General features: G+C 37.2%; 2 protein-coding genes across 2 annotated transcripts in view; one reads left to right on the forward strand and one right to left on the reverse strand.

Moving 5' to 3' along the window:
• LOC118738944 (chondroadherin-like protein) overlaps nucleotides 1-15,749 on the reverse strand; it is a gene marked incomplete in the record, with an annotated part of 572,834 nt that overhangs the window by 32,143 nt on the left and 524,942 nt on the right. Inside the window, 1 exon segment of the mRNA XM_036469997.1 lies at nucleotides 11,874-12,282.
• Nucleotides 9,997-12,652, forward strand: LOC118740109 (piggyBac transposable element-derived protein 3-like). Its single transcript, XM_036471602.1, has 3 exons — nucleotides 9,997-10,392; nucleotides 10,475-10,943; nucleotides 12,618-12,652. The coding sequence occupies exons 1-3, from the start codon at nucleotides 9,997-9,999 to the stop codon at nucleotides 12,650-12,652; spliced, it is 900 nt and encodes a 299-aa protein (XP_036327495.1).

The following is a 15,749-nucleotide window of genomic DNA, read 5'->3' on the forward strand; positions in this document are numbered from 1 at the left end:
ACCTGCAGACTAAATAGAAATGGATGTTGGTATAACACTAACAGAGATCTGAGCACTTGTGTCTGTAAAATGCCACATGATAGTACTCTACACATTGTCGAATCTTAACTGATGGCTCCAAAACGGACTCTAGGCCGGGATCTAGGGTTTTTATCGAAATTAATGGGGATAAGCTTCACTGTGTTCTCTTGGGGAATATGATTCGGTTTTCCAGGCTGAGGTATTTGCAATCCTCAAGGCCAAGGACTACGTTGTGGAAAATAGGTGGAGAGCAAGGAGTTTACGTGTCTGTGTATGAGGCCGACGACCCGAATCCACACAGAGTTTACCAGGTGGCAATGCAAAAAGTTTCAATTTCGTTATTCCGGAGTTATTTGCGAAGTTGGTGAGGCTTTCAACGTCAACGACGTGCGCTACCGAACAATGATAACCGATTTATTTTACCCAAAATGGAACGATATGGAAATTAACGACATGTGATTCCAGCAGGATGGTGCTACGTGCCACACAGTAGACGACACCATGCACATTCTGTATGAAGGAGTTGAGGGTATTGTTATCTCTCGCCGCGATGACGTGAACTGGCCAGCAGGATCATCCGATTATACCCCGCTAGGTATTTTCTTGTGGAGTTACATACAAATAAGCCACAATCGACCTATACGCGTAATGCCGACTGATTGAAAATTGAAAAACTCGAATACATGCCAAGATAAGAAACTGTGGCGAACTGTTACCAGAATAATATACCTCATGCACAGCCTGTTTTATTCCATTTCAATATCTACTAGCCGCCTTTATTGGAAGCCTCTTTATATATTGTGAGCTACTTACTTATCAAACAAACAATGCCAACTAAGGTATATTTTTTCATAAAACAAATTGTTTAGCTATGGATTTTCCATTTTGGTAGCTACGACCTTTATTTCTGTGCAAATAATTTTGCTCAATTATTTTTAAATATTCCAAAATTTTTAAGCTTAAATACAGAATAAAATGAAGTTTATTCAAGAATTTCACGCCAAATAAATCCTCTATGTTAAGAGCATAAAAAACTTGTTTCATAATCATATTTTTATACATACATCTGGTATTTTCGCTGCGCATTAAAGCTATTAGCTACTTCTTATTTTTCCCTTTTTTGCATTCACTTATATTTTTTTATTTTTTCTTTTTTCATAATCACATAATCTACACCGCAAATAATAGATTGCAACTATTAGCCAAATTAAACTCATTAATTTATAACCTGCTCTAATTAAGCAACAAACACGATATTTATAAGAGAAATTATTTGTTTGTATTGAAAATGTAGTAAAATAAATGTGTTGAAAATTTGCAAAAATGTGCTTTATGTAAATAAATATATGTATGTATTTTAAGTCGGAAATATTTTTGTCTACACATATTAATTACTCTCTGCTTTACTAAACCTTTCTAATTAATATCCGCATAGACTGAGCCAGCTTGCGGTCATAGAGTTGCGCTAAATGCGAAAATTCACTATTTAATTTATCAACCAAAAAAAATAAATCACATATTAAATACAGCTGTTTAAATATTTTTCTATTTAAATAACATTGGATTATGATATTTCAGGATAGAAAACCCAACGAAAATAACATTTAACCAGCAGCCACATTTTATATTTTACGAGTATTTAGCTCACGCTGCTTGCTCGCACGACCGCTATTTAACAAACAAATTTATTTTTTCTTCCCATCCTCATTTCGGTTATTTGCAGCAACACACTAACGGCATTTCATTTTCATTTCAATTAACATTATTTCCATTTCTGGTGTTATTGGATAATTTTCGGAGATACTCAAAAAATGCATTACTTCATTATTTCAAATCGTATTTAATTGAAATTGCCATTAGTTCAATTATTAGGAAGCTGAAAGCAAAATTGGGCACGCACAAGCTTATCGACGCGCCAACATATGTATGTATGTACATATGTGCAAACGTATGTACATGCATGTATGTATGTATTTACATTAGGGTGGTCCAAATTAAGTAAAGTCGGAATTTTAATGCTCTCACCCCATAGAATTTTTCCATATCGAAAAAATATATCCCCAATTTTTTATTTTGAAATCAAAAACTATTTAGAGGTCGCCCAAAGCGCTTAAAGTTTTCCATGTATTTTATATGGAGAAAAAACAAATTTTCGTGGTAATGGTATGGAATTCTTGAAAATCAATATTTTACGATCGGAAAACTCTGGTTCTCTTCAGGGGACTTCCAATAACAATACCCAATTGTTTATTTAGCCACACTGCTCAAAAAAAATCTGAAAGTCCGGTACATACACACAAATAAATTCAAGTACGTATTTTTTCTTAAATTGCTTAACTTCGACATTTTGTATGCAATTGCATAAGATGAGGTACCAGATTATTCGAAAATAAATGTTATTTTAGATAAACACTACATATTTGGCAACTTTTATGTAAATTTTTAAAATTAGCGATGGTCAACGGTGAAAAAATTAAGAAAAAGTGGGGCTTATTAAAGTTTAACCGATGAAAACTCCCCACAAGCTAAGTCTAAAAATATTTTACATAATTCCAAAGGTCTATAAAACCTATTTTCTAAATATTTTTGGAACGTTTGTTTTTACATAAAATAAAAATGGAGAGTTCAGGAAATATACGGAACCTATTTTTATGTTGTACTCGACCATAGCTACAACCTACTCTAGGTTTCGTTTCGCGTGTATTCCATGACTTTTTTTTTGTTATCGTAATTGGAGCCATCAGAATGCTAAACAAGGTTTCAGACAAGGTGACCCCTTTCATGTGATTTTTTTTAATCTGATGTTGAAGGAGATAATAAGAGCCGCAAAACTGAACCGTTCAGGGACAATACTTTACAAGAGCGTACAATTGCTGGCTTATGCCGATAACATCGAATCGAAAACATCGGAAGCAAAAACCGCGAAGTCTATTCTGCCTTTTCCAAGCTGGATGAATGGGTCTGGTGGTAAACGAGGACAAGACGAAGTATCTGCTGTTATCAAACAAACAGTCAGCACATTCGCGTCTTGGCACACACGTCACTGTTGACAGTTACAAGTTTGATAAAGTAGACAATAATAATAGGTTTGTTCCACACGCTTTCCAGACTGTTTCGGTAATTAGAGCGTCAAAATAAGTTACTCTCTCTCAAGTGTCAAAAATTTGTCAACCCGTGCCAAAAGTGCCCAGAGTGTGAGGAACGCAAAAAAACACTTTTCGTGCACGGAAACAACAAACCAGTTCTAAACAATGATTTAATTTATATTTATCTTATACAGCTATTAAAATATGTACCTACATTTCTGAACCTTTAGTGCTAATTTCCATTTTTGTATTTTACAAAATTTGCTATCGGATGTAAACAAACAACAGCTGTTATTTAAAATTTACTTCTTACACATTTCTGTTTGGAAAAAGTCCGGGCTATTTCGGGCACGAAGAAGAAGACATTTACGATCCAGAAGTGGAAGGTATTCTCTACGACCCATTTTTCTTGCATGAGGAACGCTTTCTGGGCTCGTGTGGTACAAACCTAATGTCAGCCTTGAAATTCAACGGAGAATCACTCTTGCCAACAAGTGCTACTTTGGACTGAGTAGGCAATTGAGAAGTAAAGTCCTCTCTCGTCGTACAAAGAGCACACTCTATCAGTCACTCATCATGCCTGTGCTGGTGTATGGCGCGGAGGCATGGACATTGAAAACATCTGATGAAGCGGCTCTTGGAGTTTTCGAGAGAAAGATTTACGGCACAGTTGGCACAGAAGAGAAATTACTGGCGTGCTTTTTTGGACTCGGCCAAAATCGCCTTGGCGGTTACAGCGCCAATAAAGAAGAAGAAGAAGAAGAGTTGGAGCCATCGCTGCGATGAACTTCAGCTGCCACCAGAGACCCGGGTAACTCTGGCACAGTTAAGGCCTGTATGCTTGTGAAGACTGCTTCCGCGACACCAACCACCCCACCTGCCCACTCAGACCCACTCAGTTAACACGCCTTTCCATTTGGTCCGATCTCGCTGAAACAGCACGTTTCCTGGCCTAGCGTTAAGTAAGCTTAGCGTCCAGGATTGATAGACTAGAAAGGGATTAGTAGTGCCACTGCGATCACAAGAACAACCGCAACGAAATGTATGAATTTTGGGTTACCAAAAATCTGGGGTTGGGCGAAAGCAGGGGTAGATACTCACAAATACAATGAACGAAACAGGTTCATGAAAATCTGCCTACACTTGATGGAAATAATTGGCAAGAGACAGTGATGTTTTTGGAAAAATCTATAAAAGCGTTATGCCGAATTTCCACTAGGCATTGAAATTACAAAAAATGTATGCAATTTAAAATAATGCCAAGTGGAAATGAACTTAATGACTAATTTTTCAATGTAATGACACGATTATTTTTTAATGCCCGACTTTATCATTTGTCATTTTTGCCATTTAATGCCTAGTGGAAACCCAGCATTAGGCTCTAATTTCAAACTGCAATCAAACCAAATGAAAAGGTGGTTGGGTACGATAAAAATTAAAATTAAGATTAAAATCAAAATCAAGATTAAGATAAAGATTAATATTAAGTCTAAGATTTACGTTGAGGTGAAGATTTCGTTTGAAACCCAAATTGAGGTTAAGGCTGATATATGTATATGGATATAGATTTAGATTAGCATTAAGGTCAAGATTAAGATTATAATTGAGATTGAGATTTATTTTAATATTTAGATTAATATTGAGATCAAGATTAAGAAAAAGGTTAAGATTAAGATTTAGATTTAGATTATGATTGAGTTTGAAATTAAGATTTCGGATTATATTAAGATTAAGATTATAATTGAGATTGGGATTAATATTAAAATTAAGATTAAGACCAAGATTAGGATTAAGAATAAGGTTAAGATTAAGATTGAGGTTAATATTAAGATTAAAATGTAGATTAAGGTTAAGATTAAGATTGAATTTACGATTAAAACTGAGATTGATATTATGATTGAGATTGAGGTTGACAGTGAGATTCAGTTTGATATTGAGATTGAGATTGATACTGAGATAAAGATTATGCAGAAAAATACTCACAAAGCTCATGGAACCCAAACACAGCATTTTTTTTAGTCAAAACTAACCAATAACCGGTGGTGGAAAATGTTCCGAAGTAGGGGTTTTTGGGCCTTCGTAAGAGTGGAAAATTTTGTGGCGCTTCATTCTTCTTTAGGTATATCGGAGTGTACATTTCAACTAGAGGGGCCGAGCAAACTTTCTTTCAGGTGCAAACTACTAACTGTGTGTAAAACTCAAGATCTAGTTTTTGTTTTTGCTGGCGTTTCTAATGTACTATATAAGTATGAATGTGCATATGTAAACCTTGAATGCCAAAATTATTTTTATCTCCACTTGCCTCAGCAGCTTAATTGAGTTTATTTTTCTTTGCACTTGTAGACTAAATATGAAATAGGCAGTAATTACAGCGACGCGAAAGCCAACTACTTACAGGCAGCAACAAATGCGGCTATGTTGCTTTTGTCATCAAATTAAATTTATGCTGCAGCAAAGTTAAAGTTGGAAATGCTGCATTTAACTAGAATGAGTTGATGGCGCTCACTTGACTGCTTCACTGCCTCATTGCCTGGCACTGGCTTTGTGTCTCCACTGCGCTGCTATGCCACTACTTCTGCTGCTGGAGCTGCTGCTGCTGCTTCAATGCTTCAACACAGTGCGTATGTGCAATGGCGCATTGTTCATTTAATTGTTAAATGCATGCAACACTGAGCATTTTGGAACGCGTGACGGAATGGAAAGCCAAGTAATATATATGTATGCATACAGACAAATGCACATACACACATACGTGCATATATTCAGATGCACACAATTATTATAAACACATCGGAGGACGCAACCAACGCTTGCATTGGCGACTCAACGTCGAGCAGCAATTATAATTGTCACGCAATTGTCAAGCGTATGCGCCGTCGCGTCGGTCCAATAGTCAAGTCAGTCGCACTACGCCCGCACGCCAACGCGACAGTCGCCACAGAAAGCAGCCAATGCGCCACTGCTTGTGCTCACAAAGCAGCTGTTACTTGCTACTGTGGCTGCTGTATATTCCGCTGGAGTTGTGTTGCATGCGCAAATTACATACATTCATACATGGCAGCACACATCTACATACGCATTCATGTGGACGCAACAGATGCACGCGGCTCATTCATTTGGGCTCCTATTAATTCCACTATTTTATGTTGTGTACTCATCGTACATATGTATGCGTGCGTGTGTGTGTGTGTTTGTGTGCATTGGTGCGGTGCAGCAAGTCATTTTGATAGTGGCGTGGCTTTTGCGTGCCGAGTTGTAGCATGCCTTCCCTGCAACTAAGACAATAATAAAACAAGACGCCTCCGCTTTTTTGAGGCTCATAATTGGTCGTCATTTGCTCGCCAACAATAAATTAAAATTAAAATTTTATGCTTTGTGGAAAATATTCACGCGCTCATAAATTCAATGGAATTTTTTTCATGGACCTTATAAGTTTTAACGGCAATCCGTTAGTAGATTGCAGCGTAATAGCGGAGAATAAGAGACATGTCAAATGACTTACATATTTTTATTTCCAAAGAAAGAAACTAATTAACTAATTAGTCGACTGAGATAATAATTACAAATTTAAATCTCGTAAAAATTTAATTTCTTTAATATTCTTTCGAGGAAATTTACTTCATAAAATTTTCAAATAAATTTTAGGTATTTACTCAATCATTTTGGTATCGAGGGTATAACATAAAATACGTTTAGCTCCCTGCTGAGTCTAATTACTCTAGCACGTTCTAGATCACTTAAGCAGCAATTACATGAGGCGATTTTCTAAGCTACTCAATATCGCTTTCAACAAAACCGCCTGTGTAAATTGTGTTTAAGTTTTCTAGAAAGCGCACATTTCGGGCGATGTTGAATCGCTTATAAATTCAAATACAAAATTAATTTTAACGCCAAATGTAGAGTTGAAGAAAATAACAGTATAGTCTCTGCCAAGAAGGGCAGCAGTATGGCTGCCTGGGCATAGTTTATTTATTAAGATAAACAGTGCTCATGCCTAGCTCCGCAAGAAATGGATGAGCGAAAGACAACTCTATCACCTAAGATAGAAACGTTGCCGATTTGCATATTCTTCCTTTCCTTTAGGAAAACGTTCGTACTTCCGCAAAAAATATCAAAAGTTTTATATAAGTCCACTAGTTTCAGCAGAAAAAAAAATAAAAAATTGAAAACCAGTGATCAAGATGGCGCAGCGTAATAACTATAGGTAGAACCGACTGGTCAATTACGTTTCTTTGTCTTCGTCCAGTATTTCAAGAATACTGCCTGTCTATTTTTTGCACTCTTCACTAAACGTTCCTCCATAATTGGTTCTTTGTATTATGCCCTATCAGCAGCCTATCAAAATTTTCAATTCTGATTTTTTCCGGGGCAACTGATCACACTAAAACGCCTTTTTACAAGAGGCAATCGTCCTTCCTTCAGTTACCGAGGATTTGGATTGCTGTTATGGGTTCGTAAAGCTTCGATCGACCAACCCTCTTTGTTAAAGCTGAGTTTTACAAGTACATTTTTCAAGCAAAGGACTAAGAAGGAATTGACAGCATCCAATGAATTCTGGACTAAAATGATCGAGTTAAATCATTTTAAAATTTTTGAGACGTTTAGTTATTAGTCAGGTATAAACATTAGTTGATTTCTTTTGGCAGATTTCTTCCCAGTTTAAAGTCTGCTGATTACTCTTTTGGCATGGGTAAATGGATGGCAAAATCAAAGTAAAAAATGACGGCTTTTCGTAACTCAGGCCCAAGGCAGCAGGTATGATTACAGAAAACTAAAAAATAAATTCGCTCTCTAGCCTTTATGATTTCTGAAAGGATCTTAGAAAATTGAAGAAGGCCGGCGAATATTGTTGATCATTTTGGAACATATCTGACCAAAAAAAATATGCCCCCTTAGTCCAGCGAGAGCCAAAGATGCATAGAAAATGCTCTTTGCAATCATCGTCGTCAGTTGTTCTTGCGAAAAATGCATGCAAATTTTTGTCTTAAAAAGTTCATTACATGTTTTGGAATGGTAAAAAAAAGAAAGTTTCAAAAATGTTACCTTTCATGGTTGGTTTAAATATCAAGCTAATTTCTTATTCAATCAGACCTTTTAAAGTGACTTTTAAAAGGAAAATTTTTGAGCCTAAAAAAAGTTTTAATTTTTCTTTTCCAAAATTGAAAATAATACGGTGTTTCAACAGCACGTTTCGTGAGCCTATCGTTAGTCCAACGATTTAGGCAGGGTTTAGTAGTAGTGCCACACTTGCAATCTATTTCGGACATCATTCCTACTAATTTCTGACTGTTTCGATAAACTCTAGTGCAGTGCAAGATATCAGTTCGCTTGTTGCTTAAAAATTTTAAATTGCCACGAACCCTGAACCGCTTCATGTCTTCAAAATGTAATTAAATGATTGCCTTAGAAGTGAGATAAACTTTAATTAATTAATTTTTGGTATCAATTTTTCTGCCTTGCGAACACTAAGTAACTGATAATCCAAAGTATCGAAAAATAAAAGTAAAAACGCTCAAAATGCACATCCATAGGATCTTTGGAAAACTAATAAATGGCGCAGCCAAACAAAACCATAATACTTTCAATAGCCAACAAAGCCTTTCAACGCATAAAATATCTGTATGTATGTTAAAGCGTAAACTATTAACCCATTAAAGCCTGCTCATAGATCCCGTCGTGTGATTTTATTAAAATTTTATCAGAGTGCTTATATAAGTCATAGAAGTTGTCTTGCTAAATTTCAGGCATATAACTTTTACCATAATCGTGATTTTCGGGGGGTATTTAAATACCCATCCGTCAGATCTGAGTTCTGACCATATATAAAATGCGTAGTATGGCAGCACACTTTTGCCAATGCAAACAGCTGATATAGGTTGTGTAATGAAAGTATTATCAAAACAGCATTGAAAAATAACTTTTGTGCATATAAGTGAATACCAAAATTTTGTGTTGATCAGTAAAAATGATAAGAAAAAAGTTTTTAACCGCTTTGGAACTACAGGCAGAAGTAGATAGTTGGAGTGACGAAGATGAATCCGGTGGATATGCAGATGAAATAAATATCATTATTGCGCCACCTGAAAAAGTGGATGCTGTCAGTGATACGGAAGAACTAGATGACAATATTCAAATTACCACAGATGTCGAAAGGTTTCCTCAAGAAGTAGCCGGCAGTTTTGAAGTGGAATATATATATAACGACGGCAATAAAAACTTGGTGAAAATCGCAGACGACGGTCTCAATTTGCAGCCATCCACATCGAAAGCGGCACAAGAAACTCGCAAAGTGATTGAATCACAAAACCCAAAGTGGAGCCACCGGCAAAACTACGAGTTTGGCAAGGAACCTTTTGATAATACTGCAAGCTCACATAAGGAGCTATATGAGAAGATTGGTAAGTAGCCTCGCGTTTTTTCTTAAACTTATTACTTATTGAGTGCATTCAGGATCAATGTCTCCACTTCAGTTGTGGAATTGCTTCATAGATGATGAGGTACTTATGCTTGTTGCAGATAGCACAAATGAGTATGCTGCACAAAATAATGATCCTGAATTTGTCACAACAATGGACGAAGTAAAGAGTTTCCTTGGCATTTTGTACATTACTGCTATCATACCTTGCCTAACATACCAGCATATTGGTCTAATAGGGAATCTCTAGGTTGTGAATATATAAAGAGATCTATGAGCCGAGACAGATTTAAACAAATCAAGAAATATATACACGTTTGTGATAACCAAAACCTTCGGCCGAGTGACAAATTTGCTAAAGTATCGCCGCTGAATGATACTTTGAATAAAAAGTTCATGCAGTTCGGCGTATTCTCCCACAATTTAAGCATAGATGAGCAGATGATCGCTTATTATGGACGTCATTCGTGTAAAATGTTTATAAAAAGCAAGCCAATCCGATTTGGGTACAAATACTGGTGTTTGACATCGGACGATGGCTACTGTTACCAGTTCATACTGTATGCAGGTGCAGCTACAAAATTCAGTAATGATTATAGCCTTGGAGAAAACGTTGTTCTCCAATTATTGTCCCATCTCGAACGTCCCGAGAACCACAATGTGACGTTTGATAACTTTTTTACGAGTTATAAGCTGATGCGTCGCTTGAGCTGTAATGGGTACTTCGCAACGGGCACTGTGCGTGATAATCGAACTAATTATGCTCCTTTGGTGTGCATTAATGATATGAAGAAAAGATCGAGAGGAAGCTCTGATTTCGTATTTGATAGCAATAACAAAGTACTAGTTACACGCTGGAATGACAATTCGGTAATTTCTTTATACAATAATTTTTTTTTTTAACTTTTTCTGTTGTATAATATTCTTTTGTTTTGTGATGAATATATAACAGGTTGTAACTATTATGTCAAACTTTCTTAAACATGAGCCACTACGCCATGTTAAGAGATATGATCGCAAAGGCAAGAAAATGATTACTGTTCCCCAGCCGTTGCTCATTCACGAGTACAATCATCGCATGGGTGGCGTAGACTTGTTCGACAATGCTATGAACAATTATCGCATTAAAATTCGTGGAAAGAAGTGGTATTGGCCATTGCTAACGAATGCTTTTGATGCAGCTATGGTTAATGCCTGGAAACTGAAAGTGTTTTGTGCAAAATATGAAAAGTTCAAGCCGATGAATCAATTCGATTTCCGTGTGGAAGTTGCTGAAGCTTTGGTAACTGATGTACGTACTTGTAAACGACGAATAACCAACCGAGATGGAGGCCAAAGGACAGACGGTTTGAATCACATTGTAGAAACATTGGATCGGCGCGCCCGCTGTCGTCAATGCGGCATAAAAACTCAATTTGGATGTAAAAAGTGTAACGCATTGCTTCATCCAAAAAAATGTTTTTCTGACTATCACAATGCAGTTGAACCCGATGCAAAAAAGATAAAAAGATCTCACTAATAAATATTTCATAATAAATAATATATTTTGCATTACTTATTTCCTTTTCTTTAATAAAAAATACAGAAGGACCTTCATTTTTTTCCTTCTAAGAAAGTTATGTTAAAGTCAATATAATCTAATATTTTATACTCTTTTCGCCGGATGGGTATTTAAATACCCCCTCCAAGACATAGGAGCCAGATTCCCAGTGCATTTGCGTGATCAAGTTTTTGGTTCCTGCTGTGTTTAGAGAATACTATAGGCAAACTGATCATGTATTTTGACCTTGTTCTACTAACTTTTAAATTTTATACGAATTGGCAAATATATTTTTTTTATTTTTTTTCAATTTACCACATTTGATTAAAAAAACGGCAAAAACCATTCGGAATTCCGTAACATTTTATAGAAACAGTAACTTACACCAGAATTTCGTAACCTTGCAAAAAATAAATCAGTCTCATAGCTGTTACGGTCTCCGAGATATTGCGATTTGGATGAACTGTGTTTTGGGGGTATTTAAATACCCCTTCGTCGTTAATGGGTTAAACATTTACGTAAAACTTGTTTTTTTTTTACACCTAAAGCAACTTTCGCGCCCTTTCATTACAATAATTGCCTTAAAAATGCGCGACCGCATTCTACTATTAATAGCTTTTAAGACCAATCAATAATTCATAGAGCAACCAAGGATGAAAAAAACTGCAGCTATTACATAGCAACATATTCAACGTTATTATGAAATAACAAAAAAGTAAACGTTTTATGATTTTCCTCTGATAGATACAGTTTTTTTTTTGCATTTTCATAATAAATAGTTTTTTTTTAATAAACACTTTCCCACACTTACCCTTTTTTCTAGCTGCTTTTGAGTATAGGTAAGCTATGTAACTATTTTATTAGTGGTCTCTCTTCAACTACACATTGAACCGTTCGTTGTGCGTTAAGTATGTATTTCACTATTCACGGCTGTATGAATATTTTAATGATTGTTAATTTGATTGGTTAAACGTTTTTATTGCCACTTTGCTGCTGCTGCTGCTGCCGTTGTCGCTGCTGTTACCAATCAAGTATCGGCACAGTTGCACTTATCAAGTGGTTGGTTTTTATTTTCGTTATTACTATTAACTATTATAGCTTTTAGCATGAATTTTGTTGCAATGAGTGGTTTTTTTGCTGCTGTTGTAGCTTTTATTTGTTGTCTGTTTGCATACGCCGTCATGACCACAATTGCCAACATGCATATTTGACTCCACGCCGCTATGTTTGTATGCGAGTATAATAATAAATATGTACTTTAGTTAAATGCAATCTGTAAAAAAAATAAAAAAGAAATACGGAATGAAATATTTGCAAATAGAGTTTACAGACAATATTTAATTATATATTTTTTAATATTAATTTTGTGTAGCGCTCAAGCTAATTGTGCAAATGATGTGCAAAAGTAAAAACAATGTTGCATTTTTTTAATGAAATATTTATGTGTTGGAAGTATGTTTGTGATATGAACTAAATGCTCTTATTACTTTTGTAACATTTTTAAGAGTTTATTAAAAGCTTTTTATGAAAAATTATGTAAATTTTTTTCGTATAGGTATAGGTGTTTCACAACTGCAGGTATTGACATAATTAAGTTACTTACGTATATACTCTGCCGGACAGCAAATTTAACACGACAACGTTTTCGACTTGTAAAACAAATTTGCATCAAAAAGTCAATTTCGAACAAATGGCACACACGAAAATTTCGCGTAAAGGGGTTGATTTGTAGGGATTTCACTATTCAGATAACGTCTGTAGATGTTTAACTTGGGTGTCAAACGCACAGCAGATCGTTGATCTGAATCCCGAAAATGCAAGCATTGCGTACTATTTAATCGGCAGTGCGGAATGGACACACTAACCACTTTGGTAGGGTTCGACGCCTACTTTGGGTCCGGCACCTAGTGGCAATGCAACGCCACATATGGGTGCTAAACCAAACCCACCACGATGCTCCCAGAAGGACCGTGCCGCATGATTAGGTTGGACCACGCTTAAACGGTTTCTGCTCACCGTGGTACCAAATTTAAGTCTCCAGTCAAAGCCACCACCTGTTGAATTACCATACTACTATGGATTGGTGACCATTGACGCACTGCTTAATCTGCACGCCTTTGCCTCCTAAAACCGTCACGCGCAAATTCTCAGATAAAGCCCGAAGTCCGGATTATCTCCCATTAGCACAACGGGGACTTTGTCCCCCAGCAACTGTTTTCATTCAGTTAAGCCCCTTTGCGTGTCACCGTCCGCGATATACCCCGTAAATGGCGGAATGCCTATGCCCTTTCTTAACCTGAAGTTCATAGCCCGCACTATGACCCCAAAGTCAAGAAGGCGCGTCCCATCATTACCTGCAGTGCGTCCGTCTAATCAGTGCATGACCTGGCGGCCCACAACCGACATAGATGTCTCGTACAAAATATTGGACCCGAAAGTAACATAGGCCACGTATAGGCTACGATAAATGGTACGAACAGCACGTCGGCCAAGGCCTCAGTCACATATGAGGATGCGGAGTACCTGTCCAACATACATAAGATTGACTCCGTTAACCCGTTGAGCGGCATAAACACCGTTTTGTCCACCGAAATGTCAACTCTTATACGTCGGCTCCAGCTATTGACAATATCAAATAGCTGTTCCTTCTTGCGATCAACTTCAGCTCAAAACTGGCTCTCCGCAAAGGCGAGAAAGTCGACGGCATTCGCACTGAAGTTACAGTGCGGCACCAGCTGCCGAAGAAGGGAATCCATTAAAAGGTTCAAAATAAATGGACCACAGGCCTCTTCGGATAGTCGCGAACCACCCAAACCTCGACGGTCTCTGCCACACCAATCAAGATGGCTCATCGGTCGGAAAATAGCTCCTCCAGAGATCTGTATCCGTGCATCCAAGCTGGTTCAGGCGCTTAACTACCCTATCCTAACGTAGGTAATCAAAAGCGCCCTAAAGTCAACAAATATGTCAAGGACATATTTTCTGGAACTCCCCCGTACCGCACTATGAACATTCAACCATGTATTCCTTATAACGGGTGATTTTTTTGAGGTTAGGATTTTCATGCATTAGTATTTGACAGATCACGTGGGATTTCAGACATGGTGTCAAAGAGAAAGATGCTCAGTATGCTTTGAAATTTCATCATGAATAGACTTACTAACGAGCAACGCTTGCAAATCATTGAATTTTATTACCAAAATCAGTGTTCGGTTCGAAATGTGTTTCGCGCTTTACGTCCGATTTATGGTCTACATAATCGACCAAGTGAGCAAACAATTAATGCGATTGTGACCAAGTTTCGCACTCAGTTTACTTTATTGGACATTAAACCAACCACACGAATGCGTACAGTGCGTACAGAAGAGAATATTGCGTCTGTTTCTGAGAGTGTTGCTGAAGACCGTGAAATGTCGATTCGTCGCCGTTCGCAGCAATTGGGTTTGTGTTATTCGACCACATGGAAGATTTTACGCAAAGATCTTGGTGTAAAACCGTATAAAATACAGCTCGTGCAAGAACTGAAGCCGAACGATCTGCCACAACGTCGAATTTTCAGTGAATGGGCCCTAGAAAAGTTGGCAGAAAATCCGCTTTTTTATCGACAAATTTTGTTCAGCGATGAGGCTCATTTCTGGTTGAATGGCTTCGTAAATAAGCAAAATTGCCACATTTGGAGTGAAGAGCAACCAGAAGCCGTTCAAGAACTGCCCATGCATCCCGAAAAATGCACTGTTTGGCGTGGTTTGTACGCTGGTGGAATCATTGGACCGTATTTTTTCAAAGATGCTGTTGGACGCAACGTTACGGTGAATGGCGATCGCTATCGTTCGATGCTAACAAACTTTTTGTTGCCAAAAATGGAAGAACTGAACTTGGTTGACATGTGGTTTCAACAAGATGGCGCTACATGCCACACAGCTCGCGATTCTATGGCCATTTTGAGGGAAAACTTCGGAGAACAATTCATCTCAAGAAATGGACCGGTAAGTTGGCCACCAAGATCATGCGATTTGACGCCTTTAGACTATTTTTTTGTGGGGCTACGTCAAGTCTAAAGTCTACAGAAATAAGCCAGCAACTATTCCAGCTTTGGAAGACAACATTTCCGAAGAAATTCGGGCTATTCCGGCCGAAATGCTCGAAAAAGTTGCCCAAAATTGGACTTTCCGAATGGACCACCTAAGACGCAGCCGCGGTCAACATTTAAATGAAATTATCTTCAAAAAGTAAATGTCATGGACCAATCTAACGTTTCAAATAAAGAACCGATGAGATTTTGCAAATTTTATGCGTTTTTTTTAAAAAAAAAGTTATCAAGCTACGTTCTTTTCTAAAACCATACCGCCTATCCGACATGCAACTCCGCTCTATCTGCTGAAGTCACTCAATCGTGACCCGCTCCTGCACTTTGCCAAGTACCAAAAGCAGGCCGATACAGCTGAGAAGCTATATCCACTCTCAAAGTGTTAATCACTGGCAAGTAATTTAAAAACCAGTGAATAGTAGATATGCCAGATCGAAATAAAACAAATCGGTCTTTGAATCGATTAAGATCGAAATAAAAATAATCGATGCTGGAAGAAAACGGCAAAAAATAAATCAATATCCCAAGATCGATTCACAAAACACGGCGAGCTGGCCAAACTATTATTGTAATTTTTAAAGATAGATAGATAGATTTTCC

The sequence above is a fragment of the Rhagoletis pomonella genome, unplaced genomic scaffold (genome assembly GCF_013731165.1).
Source record: "Rhagoletis pomonella isolate Grant_MI unplaced genomic scaffold, Rhpom_1.0 Rhpom_scaffold_00005, whole genome shotgun sequence".
NCBI classification, from domain to species: domain Eukaryota; kingdom Metazoa; phylum Arthropoda; class Insecta; order Diptera; family Tephritidae; genus Rhagoletis; species Rhagoletis pomonella.

Excerpts from the sequence above, each read along its gene's own strand:
- LOC118740109 (XM_036471602.1), top strand. The coding sequence starts at position 9,997 with ATGTTTATAAAAAGCAAGCCAATCCGATTTGGGTACAAATACTGGTGT. Across the intron at positions 10,393-10,474 it reads CACGCTGGAATGACAATTCG|GTTGTAACTATTATGTCAAA; the intron begins GTAATTTCTTTA and ends AATATATAACAG. Across the intron at positions 10,944-12,617 it reads CATAAAAACTCAATTTGGAT|GTATAGGTGTTTCACAACTG; the intron begins GTAAAAAGTGTA and ends TTTTTCGTATAG.